Source organism: Tamandua tetradactyla, chromosome 1, assembly GCF_023851605.1.
Source record: "Tamandua tetradactyla isolate mTamTet1 chromosome 1, mTamTet1.pri, whole genome shotgun sequence".
Classification (NCBI taxonomy): domain Eukaryota; kingdom Metazoa; phylum Chordata; class Mammalia; order Pilosa; family Myrmecophagidae; genus Tamandua; species Tamandua tetradactyla.
The window spans coordinates 222,898,119-222,921,739 of NC_135327.1; the positions used below are offsets into that span (position 1 = coordinate 222,898,119).

Here is a 23,621-nt window from a genome sequence, read left to right on the forward strand (position 1 = left end):
CTGTAAAGAAGGAAACATTTTGGAGAAAGAGATTCAGAGAGAGCAGAGTAGAATGACATAGCCATGAGAAGCAGAGAGCCCACTAGCCAGCGACCTGTGGAGATGAAGAAGGAAAATGCCTCCCGGGGAGCTTCATGAAACAGGAAGCCAGGAGAAGAAGCTAGCAGATGACACCGTTTTCACCATTTGCCCTTCCAGATGAGAGAGAACCCTGACTGTGTTCACCATGTGCCTTCTCACTTGAGAGAGAAACCCTGAACTTCATCGGCCTTCTTGAACCAAGGTATCTTTCCCTGGATGCCTTTGATTGGACATTTCTATAGACTTGTTTTCATTGGGACATTTTCTCGGCCTTAGAACTGTAAACTAGCAATTTATTAAATTCCCCTTTTTAAAAGCCACTCTGTTTCCGGTATATTGCATTCCGGTAGCTAGCAAACTAGAACATCTTTCAAAAAGCAATTTTGGGAAAGACAAGAGGAAGCAACAGTCATTCAGTCTCTGCATGTTTGAAACCTGTTTGTGACAATGAACAAACGCCTCCTGATCATAGGAAGGAATGTGGACTGCGAAAGATTGGAAGGCTGACAGGCCCTGGAGATGCTTGAGAAGAAGCAGGAGCTGGAAGACGACAAGTAAAGGAATTGCATGAATTTAAGAAGTGGAAAAGCTTATTGAAAGCTTTCTTCAAAACTTCAGAAGCTAGCAAAATAATATTTCGCCATGTTTTCTCCAGCTCTTAAAACCTCACAAATGCAAATGCGTGATCAAACATGAAAATAAGTAATGGCAACTCATAACATTCTCAGGGGAGATTTAATTGAAAAAGAAGCGCATTTGCACTGCCTCTCTTCAGCTGGATGTTTATGGCATTTGGACAAAGTTGAGTGAACATTCACAAGTTCTTTGACGTAGCTGGTATTTAAAGAATAGCAATTGGCTAACATTTGTGGCTCCGTATGGTGAATATTTTGGCTCCTGCACTCTGCTATTCATTCCGAAAGATTTATAATCCTCTGGGGAGTGTGGTCAGTGACAAGAGTGGAACTAAATCCTGAAATGTGGAAAAACTAACTTTCCCTAATATAAAACTGTTCTAAAAAAAAAAAAAATCCCTCAAGCCTATGAATATGTTTCCAGATTTTCAGAAAAAGCTGATGATTTACAGAATTTTTTCTATAAGGATCTAATTTCTTAATGATAAATGTAAATTTCCAGTCCTTTGACTTCAAAAATGGCCCTGGAGATAATTCAGAAAAATATAAAATCTGAACTCTCTGGCATCTGCTGTAGCTAAATAACTCTGAAAAAATTTATGACATTGGTGCATAGTATTAATGATGAAACAAAGCTCAGAAGATGAAAAGATGAAATAATTTAGAAGACAAAATTAAGAAAACTAACAAGGGAGACAAAGATTGTGCTGAGTCTGAATGTAGAGGACTGCGACCAAAGAAAATGTTACAATTCAGGAATAGCAGGAAAAAAGCTCTCGGTCAGACATAAATGGGGAAATCAGGACAGTGCATTCTTAGTAAAGAGCTGGGCCTGTGGTGAGGAGAACTCTTCTTGACCCAGGCCTGACATCCATCTAACTATCTTCTCACTTTCCAGCCTAAAGACCTCCTCCCACCTGAAGCTCTTGGTTTAGATTTGAAAATCTAAACCAAGAGGTTAGTATAGAAACCTATCTCTAGTCTCTCGGACAGCCTGAATTTTTTTTTCCTTGCTTGAACCATTTAAATTCAGACCAAGCTCCTGTTCAATGATTTATTTTTCTTATTTTACTTACATTTCCTTTTTGTGTATTATTGCATTTCCTTTAATTAATTGAGATTAGCATTTAGAGTCTTCTTCATGGTTTGTAAGACACTTGTCTTTTGTTTTTCTAAAAGAAGAGGAGGAGATACTAGCATGTATGGGTCCTGTGCTCCCAAGCAAGGGAGTTTATGAACCTGATGGTGATAGAGGATTTATTATTTTACATTTTAAAACCAACTGCAGGAAAATTGGTATTGCTGAAGTGTGCCTTGACCTTAAGGAGACAGAGCCCCTATAAGGTGTAGGTGTATTTTTTTTATAATGGCATCTAAGCTACGTGATTTTTTTTTTTATGTAAATAAGGACATCAAAGTTCTTGTCATTCTAAACTCAGTCTTGAGTTGAGAGAACAGCCTGGATTGTCCACTGAGAGCATGGGTATGAAAAGTGGGAACCCATCAGCGGCATTGCCGCAGGATAATTTTTCATCACATTAAGAGATGTGGAAGGAATTTTCTGAAAAGGAGGATGAGGAAAGGCTAAAGTCTAAAACCTTCCCAGCCTCACTATTTGATGCATTCCTTCTAACAATCCCATTCCAGTTTTTTTCTTTTAAGAGCATTACACGGCATTCATTCACAAGATTTGTGTATATGCATGCATGGTATGTAGGAGGAAGGGGCTGGCCAGCTGGCATTTAATTTCCATTTTCTGTGCTAAGCCCACATATTATATGTATATAATAGGTAATGGCAATATAAAATAATGATTAATAAGTGAAAATGAATGTAATTTAAAGGTGTCTTCCCTTAAAAGCAAGAGAGAAAGATTTATTTGGGGTGATTGGTGCAATGTTTTGAGGCAGCAGTCTATTATGAATGCCCATCGTAGAAATAGTTTATTTTTGGCGCACACTGAAATACTGTTTATGCATCTTTGGGACTATTTCCGTGTCTTCACAAACTCCAATGTATCAACAAGTCTAAATAGCAGTGGAAATATGTCTGCTCCTCAGAAGATTTCCATGGCAGTCATGGATTCATTGCTCAAGAACTGCTGCAATGAACCCTTGTTTTAATTTCCTGTCTTATACATCTAAAAGGATCAGTTTTAGTCCAAAAGGATCAGTTCATCACTACCCTTTCTATGAGGCAGTTAGCTAAACAAACGTTACTACCGTCACGTTTCTCTAAGGCAGGCCAGCATTTAGCACGGAACTATGAAGCTTCCTCTTTCTCCTTCGTCGCAGGGTCTTAGTGGGTTTGCTCCTTCCTTTCCCACCTCAGAGCCCTTCCTTCACCTACTCTTCAGTTCCAATCTGGAATGTTATAACGGCTCACCCCCTGCTTTCCCTTGTGCAGGTTCTCCATGTTCCAGAACGTTCCTCACACATCTGTAAAAATAATGTTGCGACCCAGTTAACACTGCACATTGCACTGTTCAAGAACTGCGGGGGCCGCCTGTTACCTCTTTATGAAACACAGATTCCTTAGCCAACCTCTCCGGGCTGCCCCTCGGCTCTGTTTAATATACTAAAACCACCTAATGTTGTAGCTCTTCAGGGGAGACAGAGCACCTTTAAATGTTGACTCTTAGTTGGAATGATGTTTTATGACACTCTGTACAACTTTCTCAGGCTTCAGCTCTGCATGATTCATTTAACCTATTGTAACCCACTTAGAGAACTTAAAAAAAATGAACGTGCCATGGATGGGGAGGAGATATGTTTCCTAGTTCCTGGATTCCTAACCGTTCAGCCCATTTCTAAAGGGAGAGGCCCTTGAGCACCATTTCTATGTGTTGTGTCTCCATAGGGAGGAAATCAAACAGCTACGGTCATTGCATTGTGTTCAATGAAGGATTTCAACTTAGCTCAAGATACCTGCCAGCTGGCAATCAGGGATGTTGGAGGTCTTGAAGTTTTAATAAATTTACTTGACACGGACGAAGTCAAATGTAAGGTGAGTGGCTTGGTCACAATGGGCAAGAATAGCTTCCCGGCCATCTCATGGCTCTCTTTTGGCTGTAAGACTGCCACGATGCCTGATTATCAGGCCGATAATCAATCACCAGCCTTCTGCTGTTGATTGGGCAGCCTTCAGCTGTCCCTTCTCCTCTCTCTGCTTTTCTTCTTTCTCCTCTTGCTCTTTTCCACTAGTCTCTCATACGTCTTGAATGATGGATGTTTGTTTACGTAACTGAAGGGGAAAATGGAGGATGTGTGTAACACCTGGGAATGGAAACTGTTTCTTGAAAAACTTAATTAGGGAAGGGATTCTAGGTAGACTTGGAATTTTTAAATACATGGCATGAGTTATATATTAAGCACTCGTTCATATATAACTTTTTTTTCTCATTTAGATTGGTTCCTTAAAAATCCTGAAGGAAATCAGTCATAATCCTCAAATCAGACGGAATATTGTTGACCTTGGGGCCTTACCAATTTTGGTTAAGATACTCGATTCTCCAAATAAGAATCTGAAATGTCTGGCAGCTGAAACTATTGCGAATGTCGCCAAGTTCCGAAGAGCCCGGCGGGCTGTGAGACAGCATGGGGGCATCGCCAAACTGGTGAGTCCCCCTGTGGTCAGCGGCAGCCAGCTGCCATGAGATGCCAACTCCCCAAGTCCTTCCCACCCACTTGCAGAGGGTAGATGGCCACAGGGGCTTTTTTCGGAATCTCCTTTTCGGCATCACATGCCCTTGAAAATATACCTTGTACATTTGCATTGGCAAGGGACCAAAAACATGTTCAACCTCACTTTCCAAAGAAATATAAAGTAAAACAAGATGTAACTCTCACCTGTCATGTAGGTAGGGGACATCTCTGCATGTGCATGCATATGTGTAGTGCTGGTAAGAGTGGGTGAGATCAAGCCGACTGGAAAAGCCATCTGCAAACCAGTATCATCTAGAACCTTCCAGTAATGGGCCCCGTCCTCTCAGGTGGTGGTTCCAGTGCAAGGCCCCTTCCCAGTTGAGAGTCAGAGGTGCAGACGCTTATTCACCTCATTATTAGAAAAACTGAAAGCAGCCAAAGCGTCTCATCATATGAGATCAGCTAAATAATTTGTAGTACATCCATAAGAAGCATCTATAACTCATTATCAGTACCATGTTTTGGAATGCTAAGTAGTAGCAAGGAATAAAATGTACAATATTTACTATTCCATAAAACCACAGGATTAAAAACAGTTCAAATCTATGACTCCAATTCTTAAAGACCTGCCTACATTTATAGAAATAACATTAGAAAGAGATAATAGTGGTTTACTCTGAGGTAATCACTAGCAATTTTCCTTCACTTGCCAAGTAGTCTCCTATGTGTATTTATTTTATAATCATAAGGCAAATGATTATTCAAGAAACTAACAATGAAAGAAAAGCAAATGGCATTCTGTTTAACACCCTGGCCACAGCAGGAAACCTGAACACATTAGATGCAAAATAGAAATGCACATTCATCTTCCTTCATGAGGGTCAGTGGATGTGATTATCCCAAGGCTTTTGCCTTCCTGGAATTCTTCACCTCTGCACTTCAAGTTCGTAAAGAAAGGAGACACATCTCCTTCATCTTTGTCTCTGCCACAGCTTTTAGCCCAGTGCCTTCCACATAAAAAGGTTAATAATTAATTAATTGCTGTTGAATTAATATGGATTTTAATGGGAATATGGACGCTGAGAAAAGTGCTCAGCAATTCCTTAAAGGAGACTGTGTGCATTCATCTGTGATCTGTACAGCACTAGAAAGTGTAATTATTTGCTTCAAAAATAAGAGGGACCGATGGCTGGATAGATGGTTGGGTAAGTGATAAAACAAATAGAGCAAAATGTTAATTATAGAATCTAGTTGGTGTGTGTGTGTTGGGGCAGTACAATTCTTTCAGCCTCTCTGTGTGTTTGAAAGTTTTCACAATTAAAAATTGAGGAGAAGTGTAATTATCCCCATAATTACCATGACTCTGCTTACGTAATGACGTGGTCTGTTCTGCCAACAGGGCTGTCCACAGAGCTCCTCTGTCTCCCACGAATTAGAAGAAGGAAAATGTGTCATAAAGCAAAAAGGGACATTTTATGGGAGCCTCTGCACCTGAGTTGGGAACCCAGTATTTGGGCAGTTGCATCTGCCTGGTCACAATAGTGATACACATTTCAACAAAATTCCAAATGATAGTTATTTTAGGAACAGGAAAGACCACTAATGTAAATAACAGATTTGCAGTCGCTGGGTTGAGAACACACCTGGGAAGGATCCGGATTGGGATCCAGTTTGGGGTTTGCGTGGCCTGGGGATTGGCAACTTACAGGCAAGATGCCCCGACGGGGCTGGAAACGAGGCGCTCGCTGGATGCACAGGTGGGCGAGGCGGGCAGGGGCAGTTCCAACATCAGAGTAGGTGAGTGGAGGTCAGGGTCAGAGGGAAAGCAGGTCCTTGCCCAAGTGGGGTTTGCACACCTGGATGGAGGTGGTCTCTGGAGTGGCACACCTGCTGGAAGACCATGGGCAGGAGACATGGGGTCTGAGCAAACAGGAGGGAGACGTGCAGGCCAGGAAAGGGGCCAGACCTGGGCAGGAGACATGGGGTCTGAGCAAACAGGAGGGAGACGTGCAGGCCAGGAAAGGGGCCAGACCTGGGCAGGGTCAGCACACCCAGTGCTGTCAGTCCCGTGACCGGCTTCCGTGCTCCTGTGTGCATGTGGCATTCCTGGCCCTTTCATTTAACCAGCATGTATTGACTGGTGCTGGGTATCAGGTGCTCAGGATATACATAAATGTGACCTCTGACCACAGAGACCTCGCAGTCTCGTGGTGGAATGGGGTGTAATGGTGAGCTTTAGCTGTTGAATCGAAGTCAGGGCTGGGAATAGTGGAGGAACGGAGAAGAAGTGGTCAAGAAATACTAGAGGGGAGATGATGTCATATTTGCCGAGTCCCCAGTGGGTACTTGCCAGACAGGCACACCAAGGAAAGGCGTGTCGGGAAGGCACAGGCAAATGACCAGAGCTGGGAAAGATTATTGATTGTTTGGAAACACATTAAGTGGCCTAATGTGGACAGACCTAGGGTCGGATGGGCCGGGAAGTGGGGGGTGGAGAGAGAGGAGCAGAGTGACCACATGGGAACTTGAACGAGGCCTTCAAAGGTTTGGACCTTATGTAGATATGAGAGAATGGCTGCGGGGGACAGATCTCTTAGTCTGTCTTAGAGTTTCCCCCCTCATTGCACCCCCGCCCAGGAGATACCCAGAGGCCCCTGTTCTTCCTGGGGCCATAAGTAATGAGACAGTGGGTGGGGTTCCTCCTGATTTGAGCCAGTCCTAACAGATCTCTCTCCTAGGAATTTGGAGTTGGGATTGAGTGGCTTTCCAAAGTCTGGGCTACCTGCTTAGATACTTGGGGTCCCTGGGTGATTATGTGGGCAGAATCCATGAAACTTGGCCTGCAAAGAGACAGAGAGAAGGAAAGAAGGATAGAGCAGACCTTCATAGGTGATGGCACCTCTGTCCCCAGACTAGGCTGTGAGCAGCAGGCAGTGTCCTCAGCAGCCCCAGTCCCAGCTCTGGGGGCCTGGCCCTGCCCCCTCCATGGTGTGTCCAGTCTTAAGTCTCCATCCCTAGAGTCAACAGTCTTTTCCCTTAAGGCCTTCAGTGACTTTGGTCATTACAGAGCCACCAAGCTGCTTGGTCTCGGTAGGGTGGAGCAGGTGTGGGTCATCCAAGTCTCATTAGAAGGTCCTGCATGGTTTCAGGGAGGCTGAGATATTAGGTCTGAGGATGTGGTTTACAAATATGACTAATGTAAATACTAGAGCCACATGAAGAAAATCCTAACTTGGTGGTATTAAATTCCTTGTGGGAAGGAAAGGCGTAGCAGTCAGGTTTCTTGAAGAAACAGAACTGACAAGAGATATGTGTCACTGTTATGAGATTTTATAAAAATTGTCTCCCCACTGTGGAGATACACAAGCCCAAATTCCGTTAGACAGGCTGCAAGCTGGAGACTCCATTGATGGTTTTCAATGAATTCCTCAGGAGAGGCTGGCTGAAGAATGGGAATTCTCTCTTCTCACTGCTGAAACAATCACTTCTCATTTTAGATCCTTCAACTCATTGGATGAAACGTCTCTCCCCTTGAAAGCAGTCTCTTCAGTCTGTTGTCAATGTGATTGGCCATAGATGCAGTCCACTTACAGATGATTTAAGTCCACGAAACATCCTCACAGTAACAGGCCAGGGCTTGCTTGACCAAACAGCTGGAAGCTATCGCCTGGCCCAGTTGACACGTGAAATTAAGTATTGCAAAAGCCCCCAAATCTGTAGAAAGGGGTTTAAAGGGTTGTAGTTGTTCCTTTGTTTTCACTGACTGCTGTGTAGGGCAACAATTGATTTTTTAATGTATTTTTATTTTTGGTCCAGGTGAACTTGGTTGAGCAATCTGAAGTTATTGAAAATGCACTGTTTGAGCTGAAGGCTTTCCATGTGTATTGTGTTCCTCTATTCTCGTAGGTTGCTCTGCTCGACTGCACGCAGAATTCCACGGAACCTGCTCAGCCGTCTCTGTACGAAACCAGAGACGTGGAGGTGGCTCGCTGTGGTGCCCTGGCCCTGTGGAGCTGTAGTAAAAGCTACGCCAACAAAGAAGCCATTCGGTTGGCTGGGGGCATCCCCTTGTTGGCTCAGCTGCTGAAGACTTCTCACGAGAACATGCTCATTCCGGTGGTGGGGACGCTGCAGGAATGTGCCTCCGAGGTACCCAGCCAGATCCGCCTCCTGTGCCCTCCTTTACCTCAGCCTCCTGTGGTTTAAATACCAGTTATAAGGTTCTTACAGCTGCTGAGGACTTCTGTTTTCAAGGAGTCAGCTTTCTATCAGAAAGAGGCCATCTAACTCCCTAGAAGAGTGTAACTCAGTCAGTACCTGTGTGATCATTTTTTTAAATTGTGACCAAATCTTCATAGTGCTACAGAGATGTTACAGTGGGACTTGAGAATTTCTCAACTAAAACTTTTTGCGGCATAATTATTAATAACTATCGATAGATGTTGGTGTCCATGCGGTAGGCACGCAGACTATTTAAATGTGTCTTCCTAGGCAAACTACCGTGTGGCAATCAAAGCTGAAAGGATCATTGAAAATCTCGTGAAGAACCTGAGCAGTCAGAACGAGCAGCTCCAGGAGCATTGTGCCATGGCCATCTACCAGGTATGGGGGCTCCCCATTAACACAGGCCCCAGGCAGTGTTTCCAACCACATCGTCTTATCCTCTGGGGATGGGATTCAGGAATCCCTGTGATTGACAAGTCCCCTGGGGGTGGCTTCAGACACTCGGAGTCTGAGAGCCATTTTCCTGTGACAATGACGTGTTCCTGGATGTGCCAGAGAGAAAACTGTTCCAACATGCCTGATGATTTACACCTCTGGAAGACACGAATATGCCAGCTCTGTTTCACTGCTTGAACAATTAACTTTTTGTAAAATAGTTAAATAAGGAGCTAGTGCTTCTGTATGGCTTTACGTATATCCTATTTAAGCATAAGCGTCTTGGGAAATGTATCTCCTACCTGGATGGGATGGATGAATGAATGTGTGTATTCCTGTTTTATCTTTTTATTAATTTTCTTATTTTAATCTTCATTAATTTTTTGTGGCTAGTGGTCTCACAGTATACCAGTGGGCAGATTAGAATGGTAAAGGGAAAATAGCTATCAGTAGATATTTGTGTCCATGCAGTAAGCACACAGAATATTTATATACACTGAGCTTAAAAGCTTATGTATGCTTGTTATTAGCCATGCCAGCTTCTTCTACCTAATTGGGGTAGATTTCCTTAAGGAAGGCACCTCAAGATAAGCGAAATGAGAGAGTGAACTGAAAAGATAGCATCAGAGAAGAGACTCATTTCAGTAGAAAACAGCATAGCCTTGTCTGGTATATCCACCTAGGATGAGTGACCATTCAGGAGCAATCAGAAATAGTGATTAATCGTTCCAAGTTGTGACTGAGCCAGGTCCAAACGTCACACCTGGAAGATAACCATGGCACCCTTTGGGTTGCATCATGACTCACAGTTTCACTTAGCAGACACCCTGGGTGACACGTAGCATGTGTCTGCATTGTGTGGTGTCAAAAACTAACTGTGTATGCTCAGGAAGCAGCAACATCTACGCTAAGTTAACCACCTGCTGGCCTTGTAACCTAAGAAGATGATCAGTTGGGAAAACCTCTATAGCCAATATTTATTTCAAAGGATGACACAAACATATGGCTAAACATATGTTTGAATAAAATGTCAGGTGCTCTTACCATAAGCCGCTGCTCTGGGCATAGAGACTGTTTGGGAAGTCTTCATCTTTAGATTTGGGGGTTATTGAATCCCCATTACTCATCCATCTTCTCCACTGCGTTTTCCCAAGACTCTGGGTTGCGTCACTGGAGAAGTATTCTCTCCATGCATGTAATATTCCAGGTTTCTTACTGACCTCGACTAACATCTCAGCGGAAGCCCAGGCTACTACAGAGAGGCTTGGGAGAATTGCCAAGGATTTAGAAACTGCTGTATGTTGCCAAACCCACCTAAGGGAAGAGAGAGACACTGTCAGATAGCAGCCAGTATAGCGAATTATATTTTCCTTGGAGGCTCATTCAGAAAATGATACTCTCTGAAAAGAAGTTCAATATCTACTCGAATGGCAGCCTCTTTAGTAATCCCGGAAAGCCCGATCTTCCCTGATGACTTGACTTTTTTGTGCAGTGTGCTGAAGACGAGGAGACCCGCGACCTGGTCAGGCTGCACGGGGGACTCAAGCCACTGGCCAGTCTGCTCAATAACACCGACAATAAAGAACGTTTAGCCGCTGTCACAGGGGCAATATGGAAATGTTCCATCAGCAGAGAGAATGTGACCAAGTAAGAGATGGCATTCAGCATTCCGTAAGGAAAATATGGGCCTCTAAACCCATCCTTGTATTTGAACGCTATTTTAATAACAAGTTGTAGGTGTCATAGATGTACATTCTGCATTAATCTGGCAGAACTAAGAGACTCTTAGAAATGAGAGACACCCCTTGCCGCCAGAGCCTGGCAGCGCTGTTCTGTTCCTCAGTAGCTCACTGTGCCCAGTCTTTCTGTGCAAATGAGCTGCTTTGCATGTGGGCAGTCATTTAAATTAGACCTGCCTCTGATATTTCCTGCTGAGAACTGTCAAAGTGATTTCCCATGGAACCTTTAGAGATGGGGTGACTCTGTTCTTTCTTTCCTAAACATAAGTAAGATGACTTAGCTAAATTCCAACTAAGCAGTCACTCTTAAAGAATAGCCCTTTTTGAAGATGATCTCATGGGATTTTGTTTTAAAATATTGGAAACTTTATGACCATTTGGTATATTTTAATCCTCAAATTCATCTCTCTATAATCCTCAAATTCATCTCTCTATAATTTAATCCTCAAATTCATCTCTCTATAATTAACCTTCAAATTCATCTCTCCATGATGGATATTCTGAGGCAGCTCTTCTTGTCTCAATGTGATGACTCTCTAGAATGTGAAATTCGCATGACCTGATTATTTAACACAAAATTGGTTGACTTATTAAAGAAAGTGTAATGAAGTAATGGCTTGACTCCATACCTTAACTTGTGAAGCTTTAACTTAATTCAAAGTTACTTAACTCTGTTAAGTAAACTTAAACAAAAAATTCATTTGCATCATGGTACTTGAAAATATGCTGAAATTTACTAGAAAGGAAAAAAAATGCCTTCCATAGAAATTACTAATTTTCAGATATTTACCTTTATGTAGCATACATCCTTGTGGGATATTTATGGTGAAAAAAAAGAGTAATTGCATTACAAGAGAGATACTGAAATGCATTAATATTTAACACTGGAACAATTTGAGGATGAAAGCTTTTTTACCTAAGTAGCACAAGTTATTATTTATTTTGAGAGACTTATTAAACCCAAATAGATGCAATGAAGCCATGATATGTTAATATATATATATATATATATATATATATATATATGTATATAGAAAGTCATTTTTATTGACCTTTTAAAATGTTTTGTTCATGTAAAATAGTCTCTGTAAGATGGGAAAAAAAGACACGGCGGCTGAGAGGAGTCACACACACTCAGGTGCAGCAGAAACTGAACTTGTCTTAGAGACTGGGCCACAGAGTCACACCCTGCGTCAGGCTTCACTGTTTACCAGCCAGAGACCTAAATCTCTCCAGGGTCACATCAGCCGTCTATCTCAGTTTCCTTTGCCTATAAGGACTTCGGCCATACTGGGTTAAGACCCACACTCATTCATTCCATTTGGGCACATGATATCTAATAACTAATGACATTGTCAAAGGTCTTATTCATAAATGGTTTTGTATCCACAGGACCAGGGATAGGACCTGAACATGCCTTTTGTAGGGGACATGATTCAACCTCCAACCCTATCTGAAACAGAGGATTGTAATTAAATGAGCATAATTGGCATTTAGCAATTATTACTATGATTATTATAGCTATTAATATCATTATCAATTAACTATACACAAAAAATAATACTATTCCCCCTCCCCCTCTTTCCCTATGACTTTGTTTTCTTGTGATGAACTTAGGTTTCGGGAATACAAAGCCATTGAAACCTTGGTGGGACTTTTGACTGATCAGCCAGAAGAAGTGCTCGTGAACGTGGTGGGTGCGTTGGGAGAGTGCTGTCAAGAACATGAAAACCGTGTCATTGTCCGGAAATGTGGTGGCATCCAACCACTTGTGAACCTCCTTGTTGGAATAAACCAAGCTCTTCTCGTGAATGTCACAAAAGCAGTTGGTGCTTGTGCAGTAGAGCCTGAAAGTATGATGTAAGTGGCCCTAGAGATGGAGATTTTATATGAGAGTGGGATGGGAAGCTCTTGGTGGTCATACCGTAGACTCATCACTGAGAAGTGGTGTGTGCAAGTGATAAGAAAGTAGAACGTGTTATCCTATGATAATACAAGGTTACCAAATCAAGACTGGCAGAGCCAAATTCATCCCTTGGATGAGCTGGTGGGCTGAAATTGGGCATATTGGGAAAACTTGCAACAAAAGTTTTCTTTGCCTCCTCGGGAAGAATTCATGTTCTCTTTCTGCCTCTCCTTCTCCCCTCTCTCATATATATATATATGTATAATCATATATTATAATTATATATATATATTATCTATCTATATCTCTCTCTGTATTAGTTAGGATTCTCCAAAGAAATAGAACCAACAGAGATATATATAGAGAGAGATTTATCATAACGAATTGGCTCACACATGCATGAGAACTGGCAAGTCTGAACTCCATACGGAAGGTGACAAGCCAGAAACTCCAATATGGTAATGTTGAAATCCTTAATCCAAATTACCAGGGAAAGCTCATTGGCTGGGAATTCCAGAAAGAGCCAATGCTGAGGTTGAAGCAGAAATTCTCCTTCTGACCTCTGCAATCCTAAATTCTGACTTGTAAGACTTCCAATTGATTGGATAAAATAGAACTTCCCATTGCTGAGGGCGGTCTCCTTTGTTGATATAAATCCCATACATGAAATCCCATCGGGGAACAAGAGGGCTGAAGCATGACCAAACAATGGGTACCATACTAGCCACTTTGAAACATGAAATTATCCATCACACACACTCTGTCTCTACCTCTGTTTATATCTAAACTGGGGTCCTAGGTAGCTCTAAGTAGCATTCTCAGAACACCCTTCTTCTTGTTTCTAAATTCATTTCAGCAAATGTGTTTTGATGAGGCCAAGAGACAAAGGACTTTTAAGCTATGATGTTGGTCCTTATGCAAATTAGTGACATTTTAGGAAGAAAAGACTTAAGCATGGTACCATTCAAGACGATAGTAAGACTATCCACATGTTAAGTCCAGAAAGGGAGGACCCCCTATGGACTATTGTCATAGTAACCCATATTAACCAATACTGTTACAATAATCCATAACCCCAGTTGTCATAATGGGTTCTCCAGGGGAAGTGAGTCTTGCGTGTATGCTTAAAGAATAGAAACTATTGATTGGTAGAAGATTAAGGGAGTATGGCTGAGGAACCTGAGTAGTGGGGGAGCATAAGCAGCTGAGAAGACCAACCTGAGGAAGGGGCAGTAGGAGACAGAGTCAGCCCATGAGACGAAGTTAAGCACAGATGGACTTGTATGTCTGATTTTATCTTCCCGAAATCTCAGCAATGAGCTCTGCAACCCTCTACCTAGATGATGTTATGGAGGGAGTGATTCTCTCCACACCTGTCTTACTAACCCTGGGTGAAGATGGAATTTGGAAGGGATTCCCTTCAGTCTTACTCCTCTGCTCTCCCACCCCATCTTCATTCCTTTAACTCCTCTAATTCCATTAAGTAAGAGAGATGAGTGGCTGAATGAGTCAGATAATGCTGATGGGTGGAGTTTTTGCAGGCTATTAAAAGAAAGATTCCAAAAAGTGTAACTTTCATTTAATAAATAGCAGTGAATAGGAGGGTAGTAGACAGTTTACGTATTTCGAATAGGTTCCCTATTTTTATTTTGAGTTATTTATGTCTATATACCATATCATTTCATTCCAGTTCCTTGCTTTATACATTTGACTCATTTAACATGTCACCAGGCACTCAGGGCTGCTGTGTACAGATGTGCCCTGCACAACTCTAGGAGGCTCTGTTCATATAGATTGCTGTGGACAGAGCACCATATAATGGGTGGTCACACGCTGAGGTCCAGGTTACTGTCTGTTTTACCCTCTGATAATCACGGGAAGTTTATACCCTCCACCAGCCCTCTCTGGTAGTACCTTCTCCCTTCCACCCACCTGCCTGTCATCTGAAGACAACTATCATTTGTTTCCATCGATTATGCCCCCTTCCCCCACAAAAAGCCCCAAACTCTAGGAGAGGAGTAGAACATGGGTAATTTCATTCTATTCTGTGCCCCCATAGCACCCTGTAAGCATGGGTCTGGTGTGCAAGGATGGACGCCTCCACAATGTCTTTGGAATTTGGTTACCACAGCTGGTCTCCGGGCTTTTAGGCACCAGGGATGTGCCTAAAAGTTGCACACATGATATCTTTGGAAAGAGGAATACTGGCTGCATTTATGTTTTCTAATGTCGACTATTTTTTGAAACACGCATGGTATTCATTAGAACCCAATAAACACTTGTCAGAAGTGGCTTTATGCATTTCTTTTCATCTTTGGCCCCTTGTTATTTTTGTCCCCCAAATTTACCCAGTCATCAGCTCCTGTCCCGCTGATGATTTTTTGAGCCTGTCTCCTCCTACTCTGCCCTCAGGTGAGACTCTGTCTCTATAACCTGGACTTTTGAAGTTGGCCCTTTTGGTCCTCACCTGCTTTCTCTTCCTTCCCTTTCAGTAACTTCTGGTATTGCACTGAAATGTGGTTTTCTACACTGTAGATCTGATACTGTTGTTTTCTTGGCTCAAAGGCTGTCTGGTGATTGCCCAATGCTTTAAAAACCAAACCTAAGTTCCTCAGCCTAGGCTTCATGGCATTCACCTTCGAGCTTCATCTTTTCCCTGCAGGTGTGCACTGCCTGGAATGAGACTGTTCTTTGTTTGTTCCTTTATTCATTGGGTAAAATATTTCATTGACCATCTTTTGCAACAGCCACTGGAGATATAGGGGCGACCAAAGCAAAGTTCTTTTCTCTTGGAGTTTACATTCTAGTGTGCATGGGCTGGGGCTGGGAGAGTGGGAGAGTCTAGATCTTTACACCAATAAAACAGCTGCAAGTAGTGTTTAACGCCTGGAAGAAAATGAAACAGAGTGATCGAAAAGAGGTGGGAGCTGCTTCCTTTAGTTCAGGGTCAGTAAAGGGGTCTCTGGGAGGATAATGTGTGCTCATATTTGAGCCAAGACCCCAGAGATGAGAAGAGGGCAGGCTGAGGGAAGAACACTGAGACGGAAGGAGAATCCAACACAGCAGCACTGGGACAGGACCGAGCTTCCCTCACTGTGGAGAAAGAGAGACGTTCAGGGTGACTGGAGCACAGTGAAGGCAGAGAGACAGGAGACATGAATCAGGTGGCTGGCAGGGCCCGTGGAAGCTGCTGGAGGCTGAGAAGCAGGGAAGCCGCGGGCTGTGACTGCACGGGGTCATGGGGTGCAATCTGACACCTTCGTGTCCCTGTGGGCATTGAACCTGATGTACATTCACACTGGGTTGCCCAGGACAGACTCACCTTCTGCCCTCTGCCCTGCTCTAACTGTCCGGGCCCCTTCACTCTCAGAATTATCCTGGCTGGAATGATACATTTTATGCTTACATTATATTTAACTTAACTCTGCCCATGATTTGAAATCCTCCCTATCCTTTCATTTGGCTCATGTGTCACTTTTCTTTGAAGATTTATCTCCACCTTGAGGATTTGTGGCTTCTATGTGCTCCTGGAGGATTTTTTTAAAAATACCTTTAATGTAGAATTTATCATTGTCTGCTATGTTAATAGCCTGTTTTTCAGTCTTGCTTGCTAGACTGTGTCATAAATCTTTTCATCTCCTGTTGACTGTTAATTTCTTGATAAATATAGTGAATTTAATTTAAATAGATTAGAACGTAATCTCACCTAGCCCCTACTCTACTTCTAAGCCATAGCTCTGCTTTAATGATTTCCACAGAAGCCATCACCAGATTCTCTGGCTGGCACTAGAAATTCCATCTAAATATCATCATTACAGAACTTTTCACAATGGGTGTTCAAACTCTCCTCAGTTATTTTATGTAAAATATTATATTATTGACCTTTTAGCTGACTCCGTTTAAGAAAAGTCAGAGAAAAACAGCTGTATTTTTTCTTATTCTGAATTTTTAAAACTGAGGTTTTAAGACGACAAAATATAAATTTAAAAGTACCATGGTAAACTGTGGGCCTCAAGGACCTGACTGTGTAGTTAGGGAGACAGACAAGTGGTGTGATAATTTTAAAATAGTAGAGTAGTTGGTGAAATGGTGGTAAACACTTATAAGTAAATACAGAAAACTAATTGTGTAGAGTTTAATGAGAGGCTTGTCTACTGGTTAACGGTATTAAAACTACAAAAAAAAAAAAAAGAGCAGAAGGAGAAAAAAAAGGCAAAACAAAGAAAAGGTCACAACTCCAAATCTTAAACTGTGAAATACACCTGCCAATGCTGTGACTTATTGACCTGTGTGTAATATGCTGACAGCTGGTTTCCCCCAAATAAGTGTCGTGGTCATGAGAAGCTTAGCCAACATTTTTTTTTTTCTTTTTTCATAGACAAGAGAGGAAGGGAGTGAAGGGCCTTGGAAGAAGTGGGGAATTTCCCATTAGAGACCTAGTTTTGCATTTTAAAACATCAGGAGAAGTGTAGCCTAAGGGAAAGACATCTGGACATGTCATTTTATATTGTCTACAGCAGCCTTCTAGCCCAAGGAGACGCTAGAGACATTTTGGAGTGAAAAGGCACTAAGGCAATGTTTGCCAGATTGCAACACAGCAAGCCTATAAACTTTTAGAGATTTGGAGTCAGCCAGATTGATTGGTTGAATGCTCAAAACTGCATGGCGATGTGATCCCAGGACAAAGGGCATTGCAGATTTTTGTGGGGTAGAAATTTAGGCAAGTAATTTCCCAATAGCCTTTAAAACAATACACTGCCTCTTAATAAACTAGCCAGAAGAAATCATATAAAGTTTGACAGAAGTTTAAGACAATGAAACCTATGCAGTTTTTTACACAGTAGTGGTCAGAGCTCAGAAAAGAAATAGGAAAATAGTAGAACTAAAAGCCTTCAGTGGTAGCAAAAGAAATGTAATAAACCCAACTGAAAGCATCCAGGAATATGGCGTGTAGAAAATAACAAAATGAATGGGAAAAAGAAAAATATCGAGACATAATAGAGAAATTGATAAATATAGAACCCAAAGCCAATGTAAATGTATCTGGCATTTCTCAAGAAGAGCTTGGAATCAGCGGAACATGATCTTATTCAAAGATGTGACAGAAGAACACATTTCTATGAATCTGTAGGTCAAAAGGAATAACTGGGACCCAGTCGTATTGATACAGAATGGCCAAGAGTAACACATGTGCTGAGAAAGTTACTTGAATTTCAAAAAAGAAGAAAAAAAAAATCATAAGCGCATCCAGGCAAAAGAAGCAAATCATGAGGTCAAGTTGGCTTCAAACTTCTCCCCAGCTTCTTTCAATGCCAAAAGACATTGATTACAACATTCTGAGGGAGAAAAGTATTGACCAGGAATTTCATATCCAGCCAAGTTGTCCGCACATTCTCAAACATACAAAAAAAATTAGTGAATATAGTCCACAGTAACTTCTCTTGAAAAAAAAAACCTACTTGATGACAAAAATCCAGCCAATCATGAAATCATTCAAAATAAAGAAATTCAAAGCTACAAAAGCATGACTAAAAGGTACCAATGGAAAGGAGTGAATTCACATAAATATCAAAATAAGGCAAAACATGGGAAATTGTCATTGAGGGAATTATTTAAATTTGTAAAATATAATGATAGTGAAATAATACACCTAATAAAAATAAAAACAAAGTAGGTGGAGGGTGGTTAAGTGTGCAAATTTCAACATCTTTCACATAAATCAATAGATACTGTCTAAAACATTTTTATCTATCTGTCCCTGTCGTCTGTCTGTCCGCCTATCTGTCTATCTATCTATCTCTATCTATCAATCAATCAAATGTTTGTCTTCCCCATTCATCCATCCTTCTATCTACATATAGGCATATCCAGAATGATTTACATTAGGTGTTAATGATTGCTATTTCTGGATGATGGGATTTAGGGTCATCTTTTACTTTCTTTGTATTTTTCTGTACAATCTGAATATTGAATATGTAGTATCTTAACAAAATTAAAATCTTATTTAATACTTTGAACAATTCCATTTAATTCTGTGAAATGTATAATGGTTAAGAGAATGCTTCTGGAGCCACTGCCTTTAATGCTAGTCTCACACTTACTATGTCTCCTTCAGCAAATTACTTAAGTATTTGATGTCTTGCTTACCATATGTATAAAGTGGAGGTAGTAATGCTACCTGTCTCACTGAGTTATTATAAGGATTTAAATGAATTAATGTATATAAAGTGCTTGATACAAAGTAAGTGCTAACAGTGTTGGCTAGTATTATTGATGTAGCGATAGCTTCAATTAGTGACAATTTTAAAAGATGAAACATAAATAGAAAATTAAAATCAACCTGACCCCTATCTGTATTTATCTGTAGATGAGGACTCTGTCTCTTAATTTTCTGTTTCTCTTAGATCAAATTATTCCTGTCGATTTACTGTAAATTGAGAATAAGGGGAAACTAAATGGTGGCTAATTCAATTTAAACTCTCAGCTGCTTTCAAGGAGTTTTGAGGGTATGGCGTAGGCCTTTTTGTGTTCTGCTAATACGTTTAGATTTTGTTTTAAAGTCAATTGGAAGTCATTGAAGGGTTTTATCAAGGGACTATTTGTGTTTCATAAATATCATTGTACCCCCAGTGTAGAGAATGAATTGATAGGAGACATGACTACAAAAAGAGAAACGTGTTAGGGGGCCGTTACAGGTCAGAGGTGGTGGTGGTGGTGTAAACTAAGCCTGTGGCATATAGTGTAATAGAGAAATTGACAAAGAGAGAGGAAGGATGAGCATGGAGAAGGATTGAGAATGCGATGTAAAGCAGGAGAGTCATGGATGATACTCAGGTTTCTGGCATGCGGAACTAGAGGAATAGCGCTAGCTCTTCTTACTGACACAGGAACTGTAGGTGGAGGACTGGTGAAGGAAGGTTGAACTTCATAAGGGGGAGTCCAAATCATTTTGTTCATCCCATATGTTCAATGCCTAACCCACTCCCAGGCTTAGAATGGACACACAAGAAGCACTTACTGTAAACTGAATGAATGGTGTGCTGTTAGGGTTGTGTAGACATTGAGGTTCCTATGGAATCTCCAAGTGACACTGGTGAGTAGTCAACTGGATGTTCATGTCTAAAGCATTGGAGAGAGCTTGGCATGTCATATTACGGGCATTTGGTAAATCATGAACGTATATGGGAGACAGAGAGGAAGAGAAAACGGAGTAGAAAGAGAGGGACAAAGAAAGAAACTTATTGAACCCAATCTTGCAAGGAGAGTAAACGGAAATAAGAGGCACCTATAGAAAACCTGGGAAGGGTCAACCCAAGAGTTGTGGGGGAAGCTAGAAGAGTGAGTTATTGAGAAAACAAACAGAAAGTAGAGTGTGGAAAGGAGAGGAGGAGGTCAAAAGTGTGAAATTCTATAGCCAAAACTCCTAAGATAAGGAGTCAACTGTTGCACAGCCAGGAGGTTGGTGAACGCTTTTGTACCTGTGAATATGGTTTACACACATGTGTTTTTATAAACACATGAAGGCAGTTTCAGAAAACAGTAATTTGAGTTTGGTAAGAATCCAAGCATTACTTTTGGCATCATATTTCAGACGTGGCTGTTATTGCTAGACTTGTAAGATTTATTGTGTCTTTGAGCTTTAAGTTCGACTGTAAGGAAATGACAACTGAATATCTCTCCCCTATGTAATTCTCATGTAACTCATGGGTTAGGCATTTATTTTAATGACTAGCAGTTTTATGCTTTAATGATTTGGCTGTAACTGTGGCTAAAACTTAGATTGCATGTTAGAATAAACACATGTATATTCTTAGTACAGTTTTATTAACCTGGTGTAAAAGAATGTGTATGTAAATCTCTTCCCTTCTATATTTTTCAGCAAGAATAAGAAATGCCGTATTAATAATAAGAGTTTAGCCACTGAATCAAAGGTGATTTTTATGAAGCCAGTGATTCCATAAAACTCCACTACAGAGTTCTTCTAGTGCTCCACATTACTGCTTTTAAAAATGCAACATAAATTATTTTGTATTAACCATGCCCCTCCTTGGGTATAAAATGGAACAATGTGTATCCTGAATTATTAAGTTCATGAAGAAGTTTGATCCATTCAAGCTGAATTTTCCTTTCTTGTCAACTTTAAATGTCAATTTGATATGTATAAAATCCATCTGGAGGCAATTTGTCCTTCAAATATAAAATCACACCAAAATTGCAACATAGCACAGTTAACACTCATGTTTTAGGGGACACAATTTTCTAATAAAATCCTATAAACTTTCAAACAACTGAAAAATCTTTAATCTGAAAACTGGACAAATATCTGTGATTTATTTTCCGCACCTTAAGATAATTGCTGTCTTTTTATTTATTTATTTATTTATTTATTTATTATTATTTTTTTATTAATTAACGGAAAAAAAGAAATTAACCCAACATTTAGAAATCATACCATTCTACATATGCAATCAGTAATTCTTAACATCATCACATAGATGCATGATCATCGTTTCTTAGTACATTTGCATTGGTTTAGAAGAACTAGCAACACAACAGAAAAAGATATAGAATGTTAATATAGAGAAAAAAAATAAAAGTAATAATAATAGTAAGAAAAAAAAACCTATAGCTCAGAATAGCTCAGATGCAGTTTCATTCATGTTTTAACATGATTACTTTACAATTAGGTATTATTGTGCTGTCCATTTTTGAGTTTTTTTATCTAGTCCTGTTGCACAGTCTGTATCCCTTCAGCTCCAATTATCCATTATCTTACCCTGTTTCTAACTCCTGCTGGACTCTGTTACCAATGACATATTCCAAGTTTATTCTCGAATGTTGGTTCACATCAGTGGGACCATACAGTATTTGACCTTTAGTTTTTGGCTAGACTCACTCAGTATAATGTTCTCTAGGTCCATCCATGTTATTACATGCTTCATAAGTTTATCCTGTCTTAAAGCTGCATAATATTCCATCGTATGTATATACCACAGTTTGTTTAGCCACTCGTCTGTTGATGGACATTTTGGCTGTTTCCATCTCTTTGCAATTGTAAATAATGCTGCTATAAACATTGGTGTGCAAATGTCCGTTTGTGTCTTTGCCCTTAAGTCCTTTGAGTAGATACCCTGCAACGGTATTGCTGGGTCGTATGGCAATTCTATATTCAGCTTTTGGAGGAACTGCCAAACTGCCTTCCACAGTGGTTGCACCATTTGACATTCCCACCAACAGTGGATAAGTGTGCCTCTTTCTCCGCATCCTCTCCAGCACTTGTCATTTTCTGTTTTGTTGATAATGGCCATTCTGGTGGGTGTGAGATGATATCTCATTGTGGTTTTGATTTGCATTTCTCTAATGGACAGGGACATTGAGCATCTCTTCATGTGCCTTTTGGCCATTTGTATTTCCTCTTCTGATAGGTGTCTGTTCAAGTCTTTTTCCCATTTTGTAATTGGGTTGGCTGTCTTTTTGTTGTTGTTGAGTTGAACAATCTCTTTATAAATTCTGGATACTAGACCTTTATCTGATATGTCATTTCCAAATATTGTCTCCCATTGTGTAGGCTGTCTTTCTACTTTCTTGATGAAGTTCTTTGATGCACAAAAGTGTTTAATTTTGAGGAGCTCCCATTTATTTATTTCCTTCTTCAGTGCTCTTGCTTTAGGTTTAAGGTCCATAAAACCGCCTCCAGTTGTAAGATCCATAAGATATCTCCCAACATTTTCCTCTAACTGTTTTATGGTCTTAGACCTAATGTTTAGATCTTTGATCCATTTTGAGTTAACTTTTGTATAGGGTGTGAGAGATGGGTCTTCTTTCATTCTTTTGCATATGGATATCCAGTTCTCTAGGCACCATTTATTGAAGAGACTGCTCTGTCCCAGGTGAGTTGGCTTGACTGCCTTATCAAAGATCAAATGTCCATAGATGAGAGGGTCTATATCTGAGCACTCTATTCGATTCCATTGGTCAATATATCTATCTTTATGCCAATACCATGCTGTTTTGACCACTGTGGCTTCATAATATGCCTTAAAGTCAGGCAGCGCGAGACCTCCAGCTTCGTTTTTTTTCCTCAAGATGTTTTTAGCAATTCGGGGCACCCTGCCCTTCCAGACAAATTTGCTTATTGGTTTTTCTATTTCTGAAAAATAAGTTGTTGGGATTTTGATTGGTATTGCATTGAATCTGTAAATCAATTTAGGTAGGATTGACATCTTAACTATATGTAGTCTTCCAATCCATGAACACGGTATGCCCTTCCATCTATTTAGGTCTTCTGTGATTTCTTTTAACATTTTTTTGTAGTTTTCTTTATATAGGTTTTTTGTCTCTTTAGTTAAATTTATTCCTAGGTATTTTATTCTTTTAGTTGCAATTGTAAATGGGATTCGTTTCTTGATTTCCCCCTCAGCTTGTTCATTACTAGTGTATAGAAATGCTACAGATTTTTGAATGTTGATCTTGTAACCTGCTACTTTGCTGTACTCATTTATTAGCTCTAGTAGTTTTGTTGTGGATTTTTCCGGGTTTTCGACGTATAGTATCATATCGTCTGCAAACAGTGATAGTTTTACTTCTTCCTTTCCAATTTTGATGCCTTGTATTTCTTTTTCTTGTCTAATTGCTCTGGCTAGAACCTCCAACACAATGTTGAATAATAGTGGTGATAGTGGACATCCTTGTCTTGTTCCTGATCTTAGGGGGAAAGTTTTCAATTTTTCCCCATTGAGGATGATATTAGCTGTGGGTTTTTCATATATTCCCTCTATCATTTTAAGGAAGTTCCCTTGTATTCCTATCTTTTGAAGTGTTTTCAACAGGAAAGGATGTTGAATCTTGTCAAATGCCTTCTCTGCATCAATTGAGATGATCATGTGATTTTTCTGCTTTGATTTGTCGATATGGTGGATTACATTAATTGATTTTCTTATGTTGAACCATTCTTGCA

The 23,621-nt window shown here is 40.5% G+C and overlaps 2 protein-coding genes across 11 annotated transcripts in view; one reads left to right on the forward strand and one right to left on the reverse strand.

Annotated features, from left to right (window-relative positions):
- The window catches only part of ANKRD26 (ankyrin repeat domain containing 26), a 1,272,391-nt gene that overhangs the window by 509,611 nt on the left and 739,159 nt on the right, over positions 1 to 23,621 (reverse strand). The window lies entirely within an intron of this gene.
- ODAD2 (outer dynein arm docking complex subunit 2) overlaps positions 1 to 23,621 on the forward strand; it is a 199,718-nt gene that overhangs the window by 67,507 nt on the left and 108,590 nt on the right. For all 10 annotated transcript variants that reach the window (XM_077153009.1, XM_077152981.1, XM_077152985.1 and 7 more), the window contains 6 exons: positions 3,576 to 3,722; positions 4,123 to 4,332; positions 8,267 to 8,509; positions 8,852 to 8,962; positions 10,512 to 10,666; positions 12,376 to 12,618. In XM_077153009.1, the coding sequence (XP_077009124.1) occupies positions 3,576 to 3,722; positions 4,123 to 4,332; positions 8,267 to 8,509; positions 8,852 to 8,962; positions 10,512 to 10,666; positions 12,376 to 12,618 (1,109 nt within the window). The remainder of the gene's footprint in view (positions 1 to 3,575; positions 3,723 to 4,122; positions 4,333 to 8,266; positions 8,510 to 8,851; positions 8,963 to 10,511; positions 10,667 to 12,375; positions 12,619 to 23,621) is intronic.